Below are 15,975 nucleotides of genomic sequence, written 5' to 3'. Positions count from 1 at the left end.
AGTAATGACTTTATTTAAAGAGTTTAAATAAATTATTTAAAACCTTGTTAAATGTTAAAAGTGTCTGGAATGAATAAATAAAATTATCCAATCATTGCATTTCCCATAACTCATATTAAAAGAGCCATTATATTTTTTAATCGATTTAAAAAAAAAAAATAAAGGAAATTTAAGTGCAATCTTAAAACAAATTAATATGTAGCTAGGTAAATATTTTGAGTTAACTCCCTTTTAATGCTGTCATCTGATATGTTAAAAATAGCAAAGGGGAATTCCAATTATAATAGCCAGCCATTTTCCTAAATTCAGGAAAGTGAAAGAAAAGATTATTTAAAACTCATGTAAAAGGTAAATAAAACAATTTTTAACAAAAACAAAACTTCAATATAATTATTATACATAAATTTATACTACTGTTCATTTAAATGTATAATATGATTCAAGTATGATAAAATGAAAAGTGAAAGTAAGAATACATCAAACATTATCACTGAAATATAATCATTTTAACTTTTATTATTGATCTGCCAGTGAAACCCCAAAACAAGAGGCTCATTTGAACTTTATCTCACATTTAACATAAACAGTTATATGACATTCAATAACAGTAGCATATATTGATTTAAAGGAAATTCCCAATCGCCATAATACTTCAAAGTTCTTTTTTACAAAATACAAAATACAAATACTTTTATTGACACAAACTCATTAAACAATAAATGGTTAAGGGAGTTCGCTTCTCAGTTTCAAAGTAATTAACTTTTCAAAACACTAGTTTATATAGATAGGGGATTAATAAAGGAATCCAAAGAGCCAAAAAAATATATAGGTCACCGTGCTTGTTTTCGAGATATTAGCCATTGATATTTTGGCGGTAAAATATTCTCTCTTGACTTTTCATATCTTTATCATTGACAAGTTGAAGTTCTCAAAAACTGTTAAAAAGTAATCAAAATTTTATAAGACTTTTACAGATGGCTTATCATTATACATGTTAAAGATTTACAAAAAGAAAAATGGGGGTCAGCGGGCAAATTTTTTCAAGGCATTCAAATGGATAAAACCAAAGGATTCCGAAAATTTAACAAAAAATCTAAAACATGACAAGCCAGCTTCCTTAAGATTTTGACATGGTCGAATGAAAGGTTCCATGATAACATTATCATGCTATAATGAAAAGTTACATATTGATGTTGTGGTGTACGTCAAGAATACAACAATGGCTGACTAACAATGCTTTAATAACTAAAGGGGAGTAACTCTGATACATAATGTTTAGTACATAACTATGGAACACAATACATGACATCTCCCTTTTTAAAGTTTTTAAAGTTCCGTTCTCAAAAATGTCTATTTCTTATTTACTAAATTAAACAATTTGAATATCAATAATCAGTAAAATTAATGTCTTTCTTTGACTAGAAAAATTAAGTAAAATGTAACTAACTACTATCAACTACTAAATTGAAACAAATTTACAGTTTTTGTATTTCACACAAAGTGTTCTGTGAGGTACGCAGGTTTCCTTGAGATGCGTCCAAATCTGGTTACAGTTGTCGGATCGGTCGGAGCGGAAGCTTGGTTTAGTGTTTCTTTATGATCGTGATTTATAACTGTTGGCTGTTCGCGATCGATTGAATTGTCTACCATTGGAAACTCAAGGTCATTCTGTGAATTGTCCTTGTTAAACACTTTTTCGCTGGTTTTTAAGATGTGTTTTCGGTTTCGTCGATAAAGTTTATCATTTTCGGCGCGTAACACATAGGAACGTTCACTATGTTCTGTGTCAACTATTGCTGGTTCCCAAGTACTTTTATCTTCTTTCTTAAAGCGGACAATTTCTCCTGGCGCAATACTCGTAACGGTTTCGAAGTTTTGTCGTAATAGTGTTTTTGACGTTTTTGACGTTCCATTAGTTCTTTTTGTTTTGATCCAAAAGCTTTCAGCTCGAGAAGTTCCCTTGACATGGGAAGTTTTGTCTTCAACTGTCGGTTAAACAACAACTGTGCGGGTGAAAGTCCAACTCCTTCGATAGGAGATGCACGATACTCCATTAAGGAAATGTAAATGTCACTTTGTCCTTCTTCGGCTTTCTTGAACATATCCTTAATTGTTTGTACATAACTTTCAGCTTCTCCGTTGGATTGAGCATAACGCGGACTAGAAGTTGTGTGGATAAAGTCCCATTCATGTGAAAAGTCCTTGAAATTAGCACACGCAAATTGCGGTCCGTTGTCACTTATAACTTCTGACGGAACACCATGCCTGGCAAACATGGACTTAGATGCTGAAATTGTCGATACACTAGACAATGTCGGAAGCAATGCAATTTCTGGATATTTAGAGTAATAGTTTACACAAAGTAAATAATGCTTTCCTTTGAACTCCAGTAAATCTGCTCCTAACTTTGTCCACGGACGCGACGGAATATCATGAGATTTGAGCGGTTCTCTACAGTTTGCCTTTCTAAACTTGTTACATATGCTACAGTTTTTAATGAAGTTTTCTATATCACTGTTCATATTACGCCAGAATAGTATTTCACGGGCACCCTGTTTTGTCTTAACAATGCCAAGATGTGCTTCGTGCAATTTCACCAACATCTCTCGTTGAAGTGATTTCGGTATGAAAATATGTTGGCTTTTGTAAAGTAGTCCATCAATCACAGTTATTTCATCCCTGAAATTCCAATAAGACTGAATGTCATCTGGTAACATTTCCTTACTGTTTGGCCATCCTGACACAACGACGGAACTTAACTTTCTCAGATTTTCATCGGCTTCGGTCGCGTCTTTGATTTCCGTTATCTTTCTAGACGAAATAGGTAGTTGTTTTTCCATGTAACTAATATCAAGTTCATCATCAATAAGTTTGTCATTGCTATCTGGTAGATAGGCTCTGCTAAGTGCGTCGGATATAAACATAAGTTTTCCAGGAACGTACACAATCCGTAAATCATATCGCTGTAGTTTCATTAACATGCGTTGTAAACGTGGTGTAGCTCGATAAAGCGGTTTGTCGTAGATTGCAACTAACGGCTTATGGTCGGTTTCAATAACGGCTCGGCGACCGTAAATATAATGATCAAACTTTTCGCAACCGTACAAGATTGCTAACATTTCACGCTCGATTTGCGCATATCTACTTTGCCTCTCGGTGAGAGCTCTGGATCCGTATGGCACGGGCTGTTTATTTTGTAGAAGTACAACTCCAAGACCTTTAGAGCTTGCATCCACTGATATCGTAACAGGTTCATTCACATTATAGAATCGTAAAACGGGAGCTGACGATACTAACTGCTTAAGTTCTTCGAAACTTTGGTGTTGCTCATGATCCCAATGCCACTGTATGTCACCTTTTAGCAATTTACGGAGCGGATCGGAAACATCTGATAGATTAGGTATGAACTTGGCCAAATACTGTACTATACCAAGGAACCTTTTAACTCCTGCCACATCGGTCGGTGCTGGCATTTCTTGTATGGCACGCACTTTTTCCGGATTAACTTTTAAGCCGTCTTTGCTTATAACATGTCCAACGTAATGAACTTCCGGTACACGCAACTCAAGTTTCGCTTTATTTAGCTTAAAGTTCATTTGATGGCATCTGTTGAGCATCTTACGAACGCGGTCGTCGTGTTGTTCATCATTCTCTCCCCAAACAAGAATATCATCAACGATACATTCGACCCCCGGAAGGTCTACAAACATTTCTCGGACAGCTTTCGAGAAGACTTCCGGTGCGGAACTTATACCAAACGGTAATCTACGGTATCGATAACGTCCAAATGGCGTATTGAAAGTTAATAGTTTTGAACTATCCTCGTCAAGACGAATCTGCCGGAATCCAATCATATAAGTTCACTATTTCTTATATTTAGACACTCTGATATGAAAGAGGAAGATAGTCTAAGTAATAATGCTGAGCTATTATTAACCAATAGAGATATTTTTTCATCAGTGGTAATGCCACGGTGTATTTGAAATATAACATTTTTATTTTTTTCTAATATTTCTCGCTGTGAGGTAAATCTATTACATTTTAACAAGAAATGTTGCTCATACTCAATTTCCCCATTTTCACAGACAGGACAGTATCTTTCCTCTCTAGGAATATTAAGATGTCTTCCCCTTTCAATCATTAAAGAATTTGCACTTATGCGTATTTTGCATATTGCTGCTCTATCATTTAAATTGTTTGGTGAATCAACATATGATGGTCATATATATATAATAATACTATTAAAATTGAAATGTTTTTTACTTCATCATTAAGACATCTAGAAACATCTATATAATATTATTCGTACATAAAGTTTAAACATGAATATATGGGGAAAAAAGTTAAAAATCAAAGCACCAAAGGCGCTGTAGGCAGTTAAGCAGAGGCAAACTTGGCAGAAGTTAAGACGAATATTGTTGAAAAATTGGTGAAAATATTATCTCGGCTATTTCTCAAGTATTGAATAATGTTTGTACCCTAAAATTTTCACTATCCAATCCCGCCACCTTCAAAAGTTATGTCCAATTATTTATTTTAACATTTTTATTAGTTTATTGTTTTACATTTGTAATTCCTGGTCTTTAAAAGCTTACTATGCAGTATACATGTAGGTTTTGCTAATAGTTACAAGCTGCATGGAGGAATATACAACTGCTTACCAAATACCATTGACTTTTCATAAGTTGTCTTTTTTGAACAAACCTTTGGTTTTCTAGTTTGAATGACTAGTAATTTCTTGGCCCTTTATAGCTTGTTGTTCGGTGTGAGCCAAGAAATTAAAAGTGACAAAGTTTATCCAACTGCACACCAAATATCATTGACCATTCACTAGTGGTTCCTCAATAACTGACCTAATCAAAAACTAATACATATTAGCACAGGCACTTGTCTCAAAATGTGTTTCCCCTATATACCTTAATATAACGTTATATTAAGGTATATTTATTTATATAGGAAAAAAAAATTTTGAGACAAGTGCCTGTGCATATTAGTCAATAGACCATGACAAAGGGGGTGGGCTAAATATTCTGGTAATGAGATATATACTACATTATTTATGCATGTTCCTGTCCCAAGTCAGGAGCCTGTAATTCAGTAGCTGTCGTTTGTTTATGTGTTACATACAGTTGAAAGGGGTGTATAGTCCGCGGTTTTTTGCCCTGGGAATGAAATTGATGGAAGGGGTGCGGACTATGCAGTACTATAGGATTTCATGACATTTTTTTTCCAGAGTTGGGATACGATGTTGAACGAGGTTTGGCCAAGTAAACAGAAACATCATGTGTTGTCAATGTTATAATGTATTCTTGACAACTCTTTGTATTATTTAGAAATAAAAATATTCTTGACTACTCTTTGTTATTATTTTTAGATAAAATAAACAATCTAACAGTGTTGACTTAGTAATTTGCATAAAAATCAGCCTTTGTCGTTGATCGAATGTCCGCTTTGTTTCGGATTCTGTAAAATTTGTGTCATTGCATCTTAACAGTGTACATGAATCCTGAATATCAATAAAAGATGAACCCTTCAATGGTAAAACCATTATAGTCAAGATAAAACCTAGTGAAATCTTCCCAAGATCGATTTCGTTTAATGTTATTCACGTGTGTACAAAGTAAACAACGATGCGCCATTTTCGGTCTCACTAATTAGCGACAACAACAATTTTAGCGACAACAAGCGTCAACAAGCGACAAGAAGCGACAACAAGAATTATTTTAGCGACAACAAGCGATAAGAAACTATTTAGCGACAAGAAAACATTTTTTTTTAATTAAAATAAATTATTGCAATAAATATTAAAAGAATATGCAAAAGAAAATAATTTTAGCGACAAGAAAGTTAAAATTGATAGAAAAAAATGATCTATCACGAATATGTGTGATTAAAATATGTGTGATTAAAGTATCAAAATTTTCGTATTCCGACTTTTTGTGTGTAACTCTTAACTTATCGACTTAAATAAATCAAGACCTAACATTTTTTAATTGTAAATTGTAACCATTAATACTGAAAGTGTAAACCTGGAAGAAGTGGAATTTTGTATACGAAACTATATATTTCCAGGTGAAAGGTCACATTGTACAGGTGTATAGCCTTACATGAATGAGTTTACAGGTTTGTGTGTAAAGCAATTAATTAACCATGTCAACTTTAGATTTTCGTCTAAGTTCAGTATTTTTGTGATTTTACTTTTAACTAAAACACGATAAAGGAAACCATCTTGAAATGACCTTAATTGACATCGACAAAATCTATAAATACGTATTCAAATGAGGTCCCGATTGACATTGCAATGGCCCTGATCGAGTATAATGTGTGGGGGTTTACACGATACATAGCAAGTACGGAGAGACACGATGACAAATAATAACATCAGCTTGCATTAAATAATTAAATAAAATACATATCTTCATACAATGTAGAAATAAAATAATCAAATATTCTTACAAATTCAAGACTTATACAGAGAGGAAGTAAGACGATGCTTTTAAATATTTACCTTTAGTAGGATGGAATCCACCAAATTCAACGGCGTAATAGCCGCAAAATAATATTCATGCGCCATTCATGTCATTTGGCAAATTTTAATGCCTTCATTACAAACATTTTCGGCGATGAAATTATTCTTACAATAGTTCACTTACATCTTCATCAAAAGCACAGACGATAAAAAGCTATGCTTAACTTTTTAATTAGCACTTTTTCAAATGGGGAACATCAATTGTTTTGGGAAAATCGACGATCATTTAAGGTAATCTTTCTTATATTTATTGTTTTTTATAACAAAAAGTGTGAAAAAAATGTCTAATTAGTTATAAAGAATCTACCAGACCCGCCAGATCAGAGCAATGGCACTTTTTCAAAAATTTCCTGGGGGGGAACCCAAATCCAGGGTGCTCGCATAAGGCAGCTTAACTGCCTAAAAATTGATGTAATGTCAAACAGTGAATTAAATGGAAAATCATCATTTAAGACTTTCAATAAATTCAGATATTGATATCAGAAACGAGAGTGAAATTATTTTTTTTGAAATGATAGTGGGTGTCAAGGTAATTCTAAACTGGTCCTTTGTCCCTATACATAATTCATCAACTGACAAAACTAGGATATAGCTTAGTCCTGTCATATTTGTGTTGTTTGGAACAGGACTATTACAGTAGACTTGAGCAAAATCATTCATGCTATATTAAATATGTTTTTGTAGATTTGTGTTTTCAGGATTATTGTATTAAAATGATATGTTTTTTAGAACTATGGACAGAGAAGACCGACGACGTTTCTTTGTTATTGGGTCTGCTATACTAGAAGTTGTTACTCCAGTGTTTAGAAATAAGCTGGAGAACAATTACACTAAACATGGAGTAGCATGCTTTCAAGATTATCTTAACAGTCAGCCAGTGGTCCATACCCTATTCCATTTAAGACACAGATACATGACGTGCTGTAAAGACAATGGTAACTGTAGAAGTAATCCAACCCTTCCAATCAACTACTGCCAATGGGATGTCTTGTATACAGAAAACCCAGGACCAGGTCAACATTACTGTCACTGTATATACACAGCTAAATCAGTCCAACTGGAAGATCTCGACATCACCCTGGCAGGCCTTATTCTTCTTAACTGCTGCACCCTAGGTCCAGCCGAACAACAAGCAATCAAAATGCTCAGGCAGTTCAAGAATGACTACTTAAGCCACAACACAAAATGTGGCATAACAAAACCTGAGTATGATGCATTGTGGCCACATCTTACAAACCTTGTCTTACAACTTGATCCGAGCAGACAAGATGATATTGTCAGAATAAAGAACAGGCCAATGGATGAATCACTTTGCACCAAATACTTCATTGACCTTTTGGATGTTCACAAGCAGCTGGATCAGGTAATACAATGATTTTAAGAAATAAAGGATAATATAAAAAGGACTTGTTATATCACTTATATTTTAAGTCATATTGTGGTAATAAAAAGTTCTAAAAACAAGAATGTGTCCAAAGTACACGGATGCCCCATTCGCATAATCATTTTCCATGGTCAATGGACCGTGAAATTGGATAAAAAATCTTATTTGGCTGTAAAATTAGAAAGATCATATCAAATGGAGAGTATATGTACTAAGTTTGAAGTAGATTTGACTTCAGCTTCATCAAAAACTACCTTGACCAAAAACTTTAACCTGAAACTCGCATTCATTTTCTTTGTTCAGTGGACCGTGTAATTAGGGTCAAAAGTCTAATTTGGCTTAAAAATTAGAAAGATCATATCATAAGGAACATGTGTACCAAGTTTCAAGGTGATTGGACTTAAGCTTCATTAAAAACTACATTGACCAAAAACTTTAACCTGAAACTTGCACTATCATTTTCTATGTTCAGTGGACCGTGAAATTGTGGTCAAAAGTCTAATATGGCTCTTAAATTAAAAGGATTATATCATAAGGAACATGTGTACTAAGTTTCAAGTTTATTGAACTTCAGCTTCATCAAAAACTACCATGACCAAAAACTTTAACCTGAAGCGGGACGGACGAACAGACAGACGAACAAACAGACGGACGGATGCACAGACCAGAAAACATAATGCCCCACTACTATCATAGGTGTGGCATAAAAATATGAAGTTTATAATCTATGATGCTGGATGTTTTGTCTATATCATGGTTGGCTGTTGAATTGAAAAGTTGGAATTGAAATCAATTTGAGGTTTGAAGAACATTGAGGGGCAGTTAATAAAACTGGACATGAAACCAAATTTGACCAACTATTTTCTATAGCAAGTCAAAATATGACATTTGTTTAACATTACTTTTGTTCTGTTGGTTGTCTAACATTTGAGCCTATCAGTTTTAATGGACCTCCTTTAATTTGCCTTCTATTTTATGTTATACTTTTTCAATGTTTTATTTTTATTTATACAGCAACTTCAAAAAATGCATATGGTATATATAATTGATAATCAAAATTCTAATCAATCATGACTTTTTTAAATAGAAGTTATGCATTTGAACAATTCAAAAGTTTGTATAGAAAATCCTTTATTTTCTCAGATTTTAACATAAGTGAGTTCAAAACATCAAGGTTAATAAATAAGAAAATAAGACTTGTAACAATGGATATGGACTTCAAAAAGAGATATAAAATATGTTGATAAAACAGCTGAACAGCTACACAATCTTTAATTGGTTAACAGTTGGGTAACCATAAATGTAATACTGAGTCATTACTTACTTCTTTTTCATAATAAAATGTCTTATAAAAATATGTTTTATTAGATTGCAATAACAGTTCAAGAGCTGAATTCTACATTTCAAACATTAAGCACAACAGTCCATGGACTTAATACGTCATTACAAGGAATAGGATGGAATATACATGGATCATTCCAGGGAGTAAACACAACTTTACAAGGAATACAGACAACAATGGATGTAAGTTTTTATGTTACAAGATGGCTTTACTATCAGCTAAAATCAACTAACAACTGATATAGTTCTATAACAAATTTGTATTAATTTTTTTTTTAATTTCAAAGAAACAATGTAAACCAAGTATAAACCCAGGTACTTTTATTTCACCTTTAGCCCCTTCGAGTACAAGTTGCCATGATTTAATTTCAAGATTTTCTAATGTTCTTGATACAATTAGACATGGCAAGATCTAAGTTTTAAATTTACACAAGGATTTATATTCGTGTTATTTTTCTTCTTACGAAAGTAAATAGTATATCTCAATCATTTGTCAAATGATAAATCAAGAGAAAAGGCTTCTGACTCATGAAGTTTATATAACATTTTCATTTTTTAAATCTACACTTTATATGATTTTCGAGTGATTTGAAGCAACAATTATAGAGACAACATGCCCATATCAAGTTCAATAAATGTTAGTTTATCAACATAAACAACACCTTTTTAAAACAAGAGTGCACACGCTGAAATGTCTCGCCTTCTTTACTAATTATTGATATTATGTTGATAGTCCTAAGTATAAAACTTTATTAAAAACTGTCACATAAACTAAGCATTAACCAAGATAACTAAACAAAGACCAATGAACCATGAAAATGAGGTCAAGGTCAGATGAACCATGCCAGGCAGACATGTACAGCTAACAATGCTTCCATACAACAAATATAGTTGACCTATTACTTATAGTTAAAGAAAAATAGACCAAAACACAAAAACTTAACACTGAGCAATGAACCGTGAAAATGAGGTCGAGGTCAAATAAAACCTGCGGGACTGACATATAGATCATAAAATATTTCCATACACCAAATATAGTTGACCTATGGCATATAGTATTAAATAAAAAGACCAAAACTCAAAAACTTAACTTTGACCACTCAACCATGAAAATGAGCTCAAGGTCAGATGACATCTGCCCGCTAGACATGTACATCTTACAATTATTCCATACAACAAATATAGTAGATCTATTGCATAAAGTATGAGAAAAACAGACCAAAACACAAAAACTTAACTATAACAACTGAACCATGAAAATGAGGTCAAGGTCAGATGACACCTGCCAGTTGGACATGTACACCTTACAGTCCTTCCATACACTGAATATACTAGACCTATTGCTTATAGTATCTGAGATATGGACTTGACCACCAAAACTTAACCTTGTTCACTGATCCATGAAGAGAGGTCGAGGTCAAATGAAAACTGTCTGACGGGCATGAGGACCTTGCAAGGTACGCATATACCAAATATAATTATCCTATTACTTATGATAAGAGAGAATTCAACATTACAAAAAATCTGAACTTTTTTTTCAAGTGGTCACTGAACCATGAAAATGAGGTCAAGGACATTTGACATGTGACTGACGGAAACTTCATAACATGAGGCATCTATATACAAAGTATGAAGCATCCAGGTCTTCCACCCTCTAAAATATAAAGCTTTTAAGTTAGCTAACGCCGCAGACGTAGCCGCCGTAGCCACCGCCGCCGGATCACTATCCCTATGTCGAGCTTTCTGCAACAAAAGTTGCAGGCTCGACAAAAATGTTTACAAGGTTCTTGTTTGTGCTTGATATTTCTGCTTACAAATTTATTTGATGCCTAGCTATATAGGCTATTTACATATTCATTGACAAAGAAACTCCCCAAAGATACAAGGCATGTTTTGAAATGAAAACACACATAAGAAAAAAAAAGTTGCACTAAGAGGAATAATGTAGAAGGCATTTAATCAGAAGCAAATAAAATGGCTCCATAGAAAATCTGCATGAAGATACCTTTAGGTACATAAGTATGGTGTTAATTACGACTGTTAAAAGTCCCATAAGTCTTAAAGACAAACCAGAAAATTTAAAAATCAAAAGAGTCCATTTATCAATATTTACCAAACCCAATTGAAGAATATATAATGTCATGTGGCCCCTTTTTATCCAATAAGATAAGCTTATTCTTATACTCATCATGCTCATTATCTACAAAATTCTCCTGTGTAGTTTCAGAGTTGTGATTACAGACTTTTGCAGTAGTATATTTATGCCAAAATTCTATGTTCAAAGGGGCATAACTGAGGGAGGGCAGGACCTTTTTTCGGGACATCTGGATTGGGTGTTTTTCAGTTCAGGATTTCGGAATTGACCCTTTCGGGATCAGGGATTTCTTTTTTCATATTTCGGGATGTCCGAATTTAATTTTTTTTAAAATCAGGGCCTCCGGATTTCGAGATCAAGACCCCTACGACCCCCACTCATAACTCCTACAAAATAAATTGAATCATAATTTCCTATTGAAATTGCAGATCCCCATTGTCTTGATTGTATGTCCTTATTATCTACATATCTACACAATTTTTATGAAATTTTGTTGTATGGTTTCAGAGGAGTTTTGATGACAAGAACAGGACTGATGGACTGTAGTATATATATTAAGGCCAATAAGTTTAAAGGCGCATAACTCTGAGAAAAAATTGAATCATATATTCCTTTTGATATGCACATCTACACAGTATGTCTACAAAGTTTCATGAAATTTTGTTGTGTGAATTCAGAGGAGATGCTATGACAAGAACAGGACTGATGGACTGACAGACAGAAGGACGAGTCAAAAACATTATCCCATACGCAATAAATTGCATTGGTATAACAAGTGTTAAGTGTGTATGAATTTGATACAGCAATTTCAGAAAAATATAAAGTTTTCAGTAAATAAAAATAAATCTAAACAAAAATAGTAATGGTAGAACTAGAAATGTGAGTCTCTTAATTTATCATTTTTATAAGAAAAAACTCACATTTCAAATTGTTTTTGAAGACATCCTTCTACAAGTAGATGCTTTTCAATTTTTTTTTATCTTAACAAAGAGTAAGTTTTTAAAAACACTTATATATCAGTTTTTGTGAAAATCCTATTATTATAAGAAGACATTTTTCAAAATTTGTGATCTTTTTGTAAAAAACAATAGTTTTTCTCCCCAAATGTATGAGCTGAATTTTATCTAAACATAAAGGTATTACTGTATAGCAGGTTATTTTCGTGGGGTGTAAATTTTCGCTTATTTTCGTAGATAGAACAAAATCTCAAAATAAATTCCGCCATTTTAAAAGTGTACATGCAAAGGTATTGATGAAAGTTTTGAATCGGCCAAAATAATAACCGCCAAAATATTTCGTATACCTTATTCAAGGTAAATCGCGAAATTTGACACCCGCGAAAATAACCCCCTATATGGCATGTTGATAGTTCTAAATATAAAGCCTTATTACAACTGTCACATAAACTTAACATTAACCATGAAAACTTAACATTCACCAAAGAACCATGAAAATGAGGTCAAGGTCAGATGAAACATGCCAGACAGACATGTACAGCTAACAATTTTTCCATACAACAAATATAGTTGACCTATTGCTTATAGTTTAAGAAAAACAGACCGAAACTCAAAAACTTAACACTGAGCAATGGACCATGAAAATGAGGTCATGGTCAAATAAAACCTGTGCGACTGACGTATAGATCATAAAATATTTCCATACACCAAGTGTAGTTGACCTATTGCATATAGTATCAGGAAAAAAGACCAAAACTCAAAAACTGAACTTTGACCCTTGAACCATGAAAAGAGGTCAATAATCAGATGACACCTACAAGTTAGACATGTACACCTTACAATCATTACATACACCAAATATAGTAGACAGATTGCATACAGTATATATGAGAAACAGACCAAAACACAAAATATTTACTATAACCACTAAACCATGAAAATAATCTCATCAAAGATACCAGGATTAAAATTTTATATTTTGCCAGACGCACGTTTCATCTACATAAGACTCATCAGTGATGCTCGAATAAAAAAATGTTTAAAAGGCCAAATAAAGTACTAAGTTGAAGAGCATTGAGGACCAAAAATTCCTTAAAGTTATACCAAATACAGCTAACAATGGCTAAGTTAATACCAAATATAGTTATCCTATTACCTATAATAAGAGAGAATTTAACATTACAAAAAATCTGAACTTTTTTTTCAAGTAGTCACAGAACCATGAAAATGAGGTCAAGGACATTGGACATGTGACTGACAGAAATTTCGTAACATGAATCATCTGTATACAAATTATGATGCATTCAAGTCTTCCGCCTTCTAAAATATAAAGCTTTTAAGAAGTTAGCTAACGCCACTGCTGCTGCTGTAGAATCACTATCCTTATGTAGAGCTGCAAAAGTCTCAGACTAAAAGAAAATGAATGATTTGCAGGTCTACATATTATACATTACAAAATGTCATTGGCCTCCTACCCATTCACAGGAAGTCATTGTTAATGGACAGACAGACAGCCAAAATGAAAACTATAGAAAGCGGGTGATGGTAGAACTTAATTACATCAACAATATTCCAAGTTTAAGTGTGTGACAAACATGCATTTAATATTACTTGATAATATCAGTATAAAATCACATGTATAAGAAATAAATAGTTTAATTGCCTCTAATTTCAATGCAACTTTTAGACTTATAAATATGTTTTATTTTCAGAAATTACTCTACTATGCTGAAAAAGGTGTAACTTGTACATGTCAAAGGGGAAATCCTGATATCCAAAGTAAGTGGTGTCACACATATTATTCTAGATGTTTATATAATAGTTAACAAATACCAATGTATTTTTAATAAAAAGAAATCCCAAAATGTAAAATGTCTACCATTTTTTAAGAGCTCAGTGTTTATAAAGTAACTAGCATGATTTATAAATCAGTAATTAATATATCAATATTAAGTAATTTAATGTTTAATTACAAATGTCAATAATGTATAGAAACCATGTTTAATTCAAAATAAGAAGTACATCTACAATATATTACTAGAACCATACAAATTTTATAGTACAAATTTGGTTTATACTTAATATGGAATTCAATCATACAAATTACATGTATGTTGGTGTACAATAAATTATTTAATTGATCTCCAAGTGTGAATTATAATGGTCAAAGTTTGATCAATTCATTTTATTTAAATTTGTTTTAAAATTACAAATATTGTGAAATACCATATGTATATCCTTACTAATTTATGAACTTCTCTGCCTAAATTGTTTTTTAAATTTTCATTTATTTTCTATCTATAGGACAGCAAAGGAAATCGTACAAACTAGGACAAGATATCTTCTATCAGATTCATCAATTTACTACAGTATCTTGCAGTACATTCTCACCATATAACAAAGCTGTGATAACAAATGATGGACATGTGGTCTATATAAAGAGGAAACATTCAATTGATATTTATAATACAGATGGTTCACATGTTCATACAATACAAATACAGAGTATTCCATGGGATATAACTTTAGTCAACAACTTTACAGTAGCTGTTACACTGCCTTACTGTCACAGAATAGACATATGGAACATAAACAACAAACAGATAGTAAAATCAATACAATTATCTTCACAGTGCTGGGGCATCACAACTATAAACAACAAGTTAGTAGTAGGCTGTAAGAGAAGATTGTTGATTATAGATCCTCAGACAGAGAAGGTGGAGAAGACCATTGATACTGTTAATTGTAATCCTGTCAGATTGTGTGGTTCTGGTGATAGTATATTTTACACAAATGATAGTCATTACCTGTACCATTACAGTCACTCTAATAACAAGATTACCACAGTAGCGGCACCATCAAATGTCAGTGATATGACTAAACTACAAGATGGCAGTATGTATGTGAAATGTTATGGTAGATCAGTACAACATGTGTCATCTGATGGAAAGAAGTATAAACAGGTTACTACAAAGGGACTGACATCGTTCGGAGGTTTTCGGGGAATAAGTTATAATCCTGTACAAAAGAAACTGGTCGTTACTGATTATGACTCAATGACAGTGTTTAATGAATGCTGATGCTAGGATTAAAAATTAAATAACAATTTTTCATTAGTTTCATCCCAATGAACTATTTACTGCAAGGTATTATAGTCAATGTGAAAGATCTTGTGAGAGAATAAATATAAACTATACACTATTTATATTTTATCTTCACTGGTATCTTAGTTAAAATACCAGTAAGAAAGTTAAAATAATAATGACAAAGCTATTGAAAAAACATGTACCTTTTTTTCTTTTTTTTAGTTTCCTCATTACAGTTACCTGTATGAGCCCTTTCTAAATCACTATACATTTTACTGTTAAATAACATTGAGTCACTTAAATATCATAGTAAATTGTAATAAAGGACGTAACACTGTTTGAACAGGGGTAGTAGAACAAGAGCAAAGAAAGTATATCTGATACATTAATAAAAGGCACTTTATGTAAGTTCAATAGCTTATAGTCGTTTGTTGAGCATAGGCTATAAGATTCATGATTTTGATAAAATTGCCCAAAATGTACTTTTACATTCATGATGTTTTCAAGTCTGCTGGATTTTTATCCTTATGTATGAAGCTTTTGTTTAACAAAATAAAAAAAGTTTTTTTCTGATTTACAGTTTG

At 32.6% G+C, this 15,975-nt stretch overlaps 3 protein-coding genes across 3 annotated transcripts in view; 2 read left to right on the top strand and 1 right to left on the bottom strand.

The window, feature by feature from the left end:
- LOC143071139 (uncharacterized) overlaps positions 1-15,975 on the top strand; it is a 90,977-nt gene that overhangs the window by 35,597 nt on the left and 39,405 nt on the right. The gene's annotated exons all lie outside the window — the stretch shown is intronic.
- LOC143071144 (phosphatidylinositol 3-kinase catalytic subunit type 3-like) overlaps positions 1-15,975 on the bottom strand; it is a 34,052-nt gene that overhangs the window by 17,675 nt on the left and 402 nt on the right. The window lies entirely within an intron of this gene.
- On the top strand, positions 252-15,501 carry LOC143071142 (uncharacterized). Its single transcript, XM_076245276.1, has 5 exons — positions 252-348; positions 7,259-7,892; positions 9,282-9,437; positions 14,018-14,084; positions 14,610-15,501. The coding sequence occupies exons 2-5, from the start codon at positions 7,263-7,265 to the stop codon at positions 15,383-15,385; spliced, it is 1,629 nt and encodes a 542-aa protein (XP_076101391.1). The 5' UTR covers positions 252-348; positions 7,259-7,262; the 3' UTR covers positions 15,386-15,501.

Source organism: Mytilus galloprovincialis, chromosome 4, assembly GCF_965363235.1.
Source record: "Mytilus galloprovincialis chromosome 4, xbMytGall1.hap1.1, whole genome shotgun sequence".
Classification (NCBI taxonomy): Eukaryota; Metazoa; Mollusca; class Bivalvia; order Mytilida; family Mytilidae; genus Mytilus; species Mytilus galloprovincialis.
This window is presented reverse-complemented; position numbering and strand designations above follow the sequence as displayed.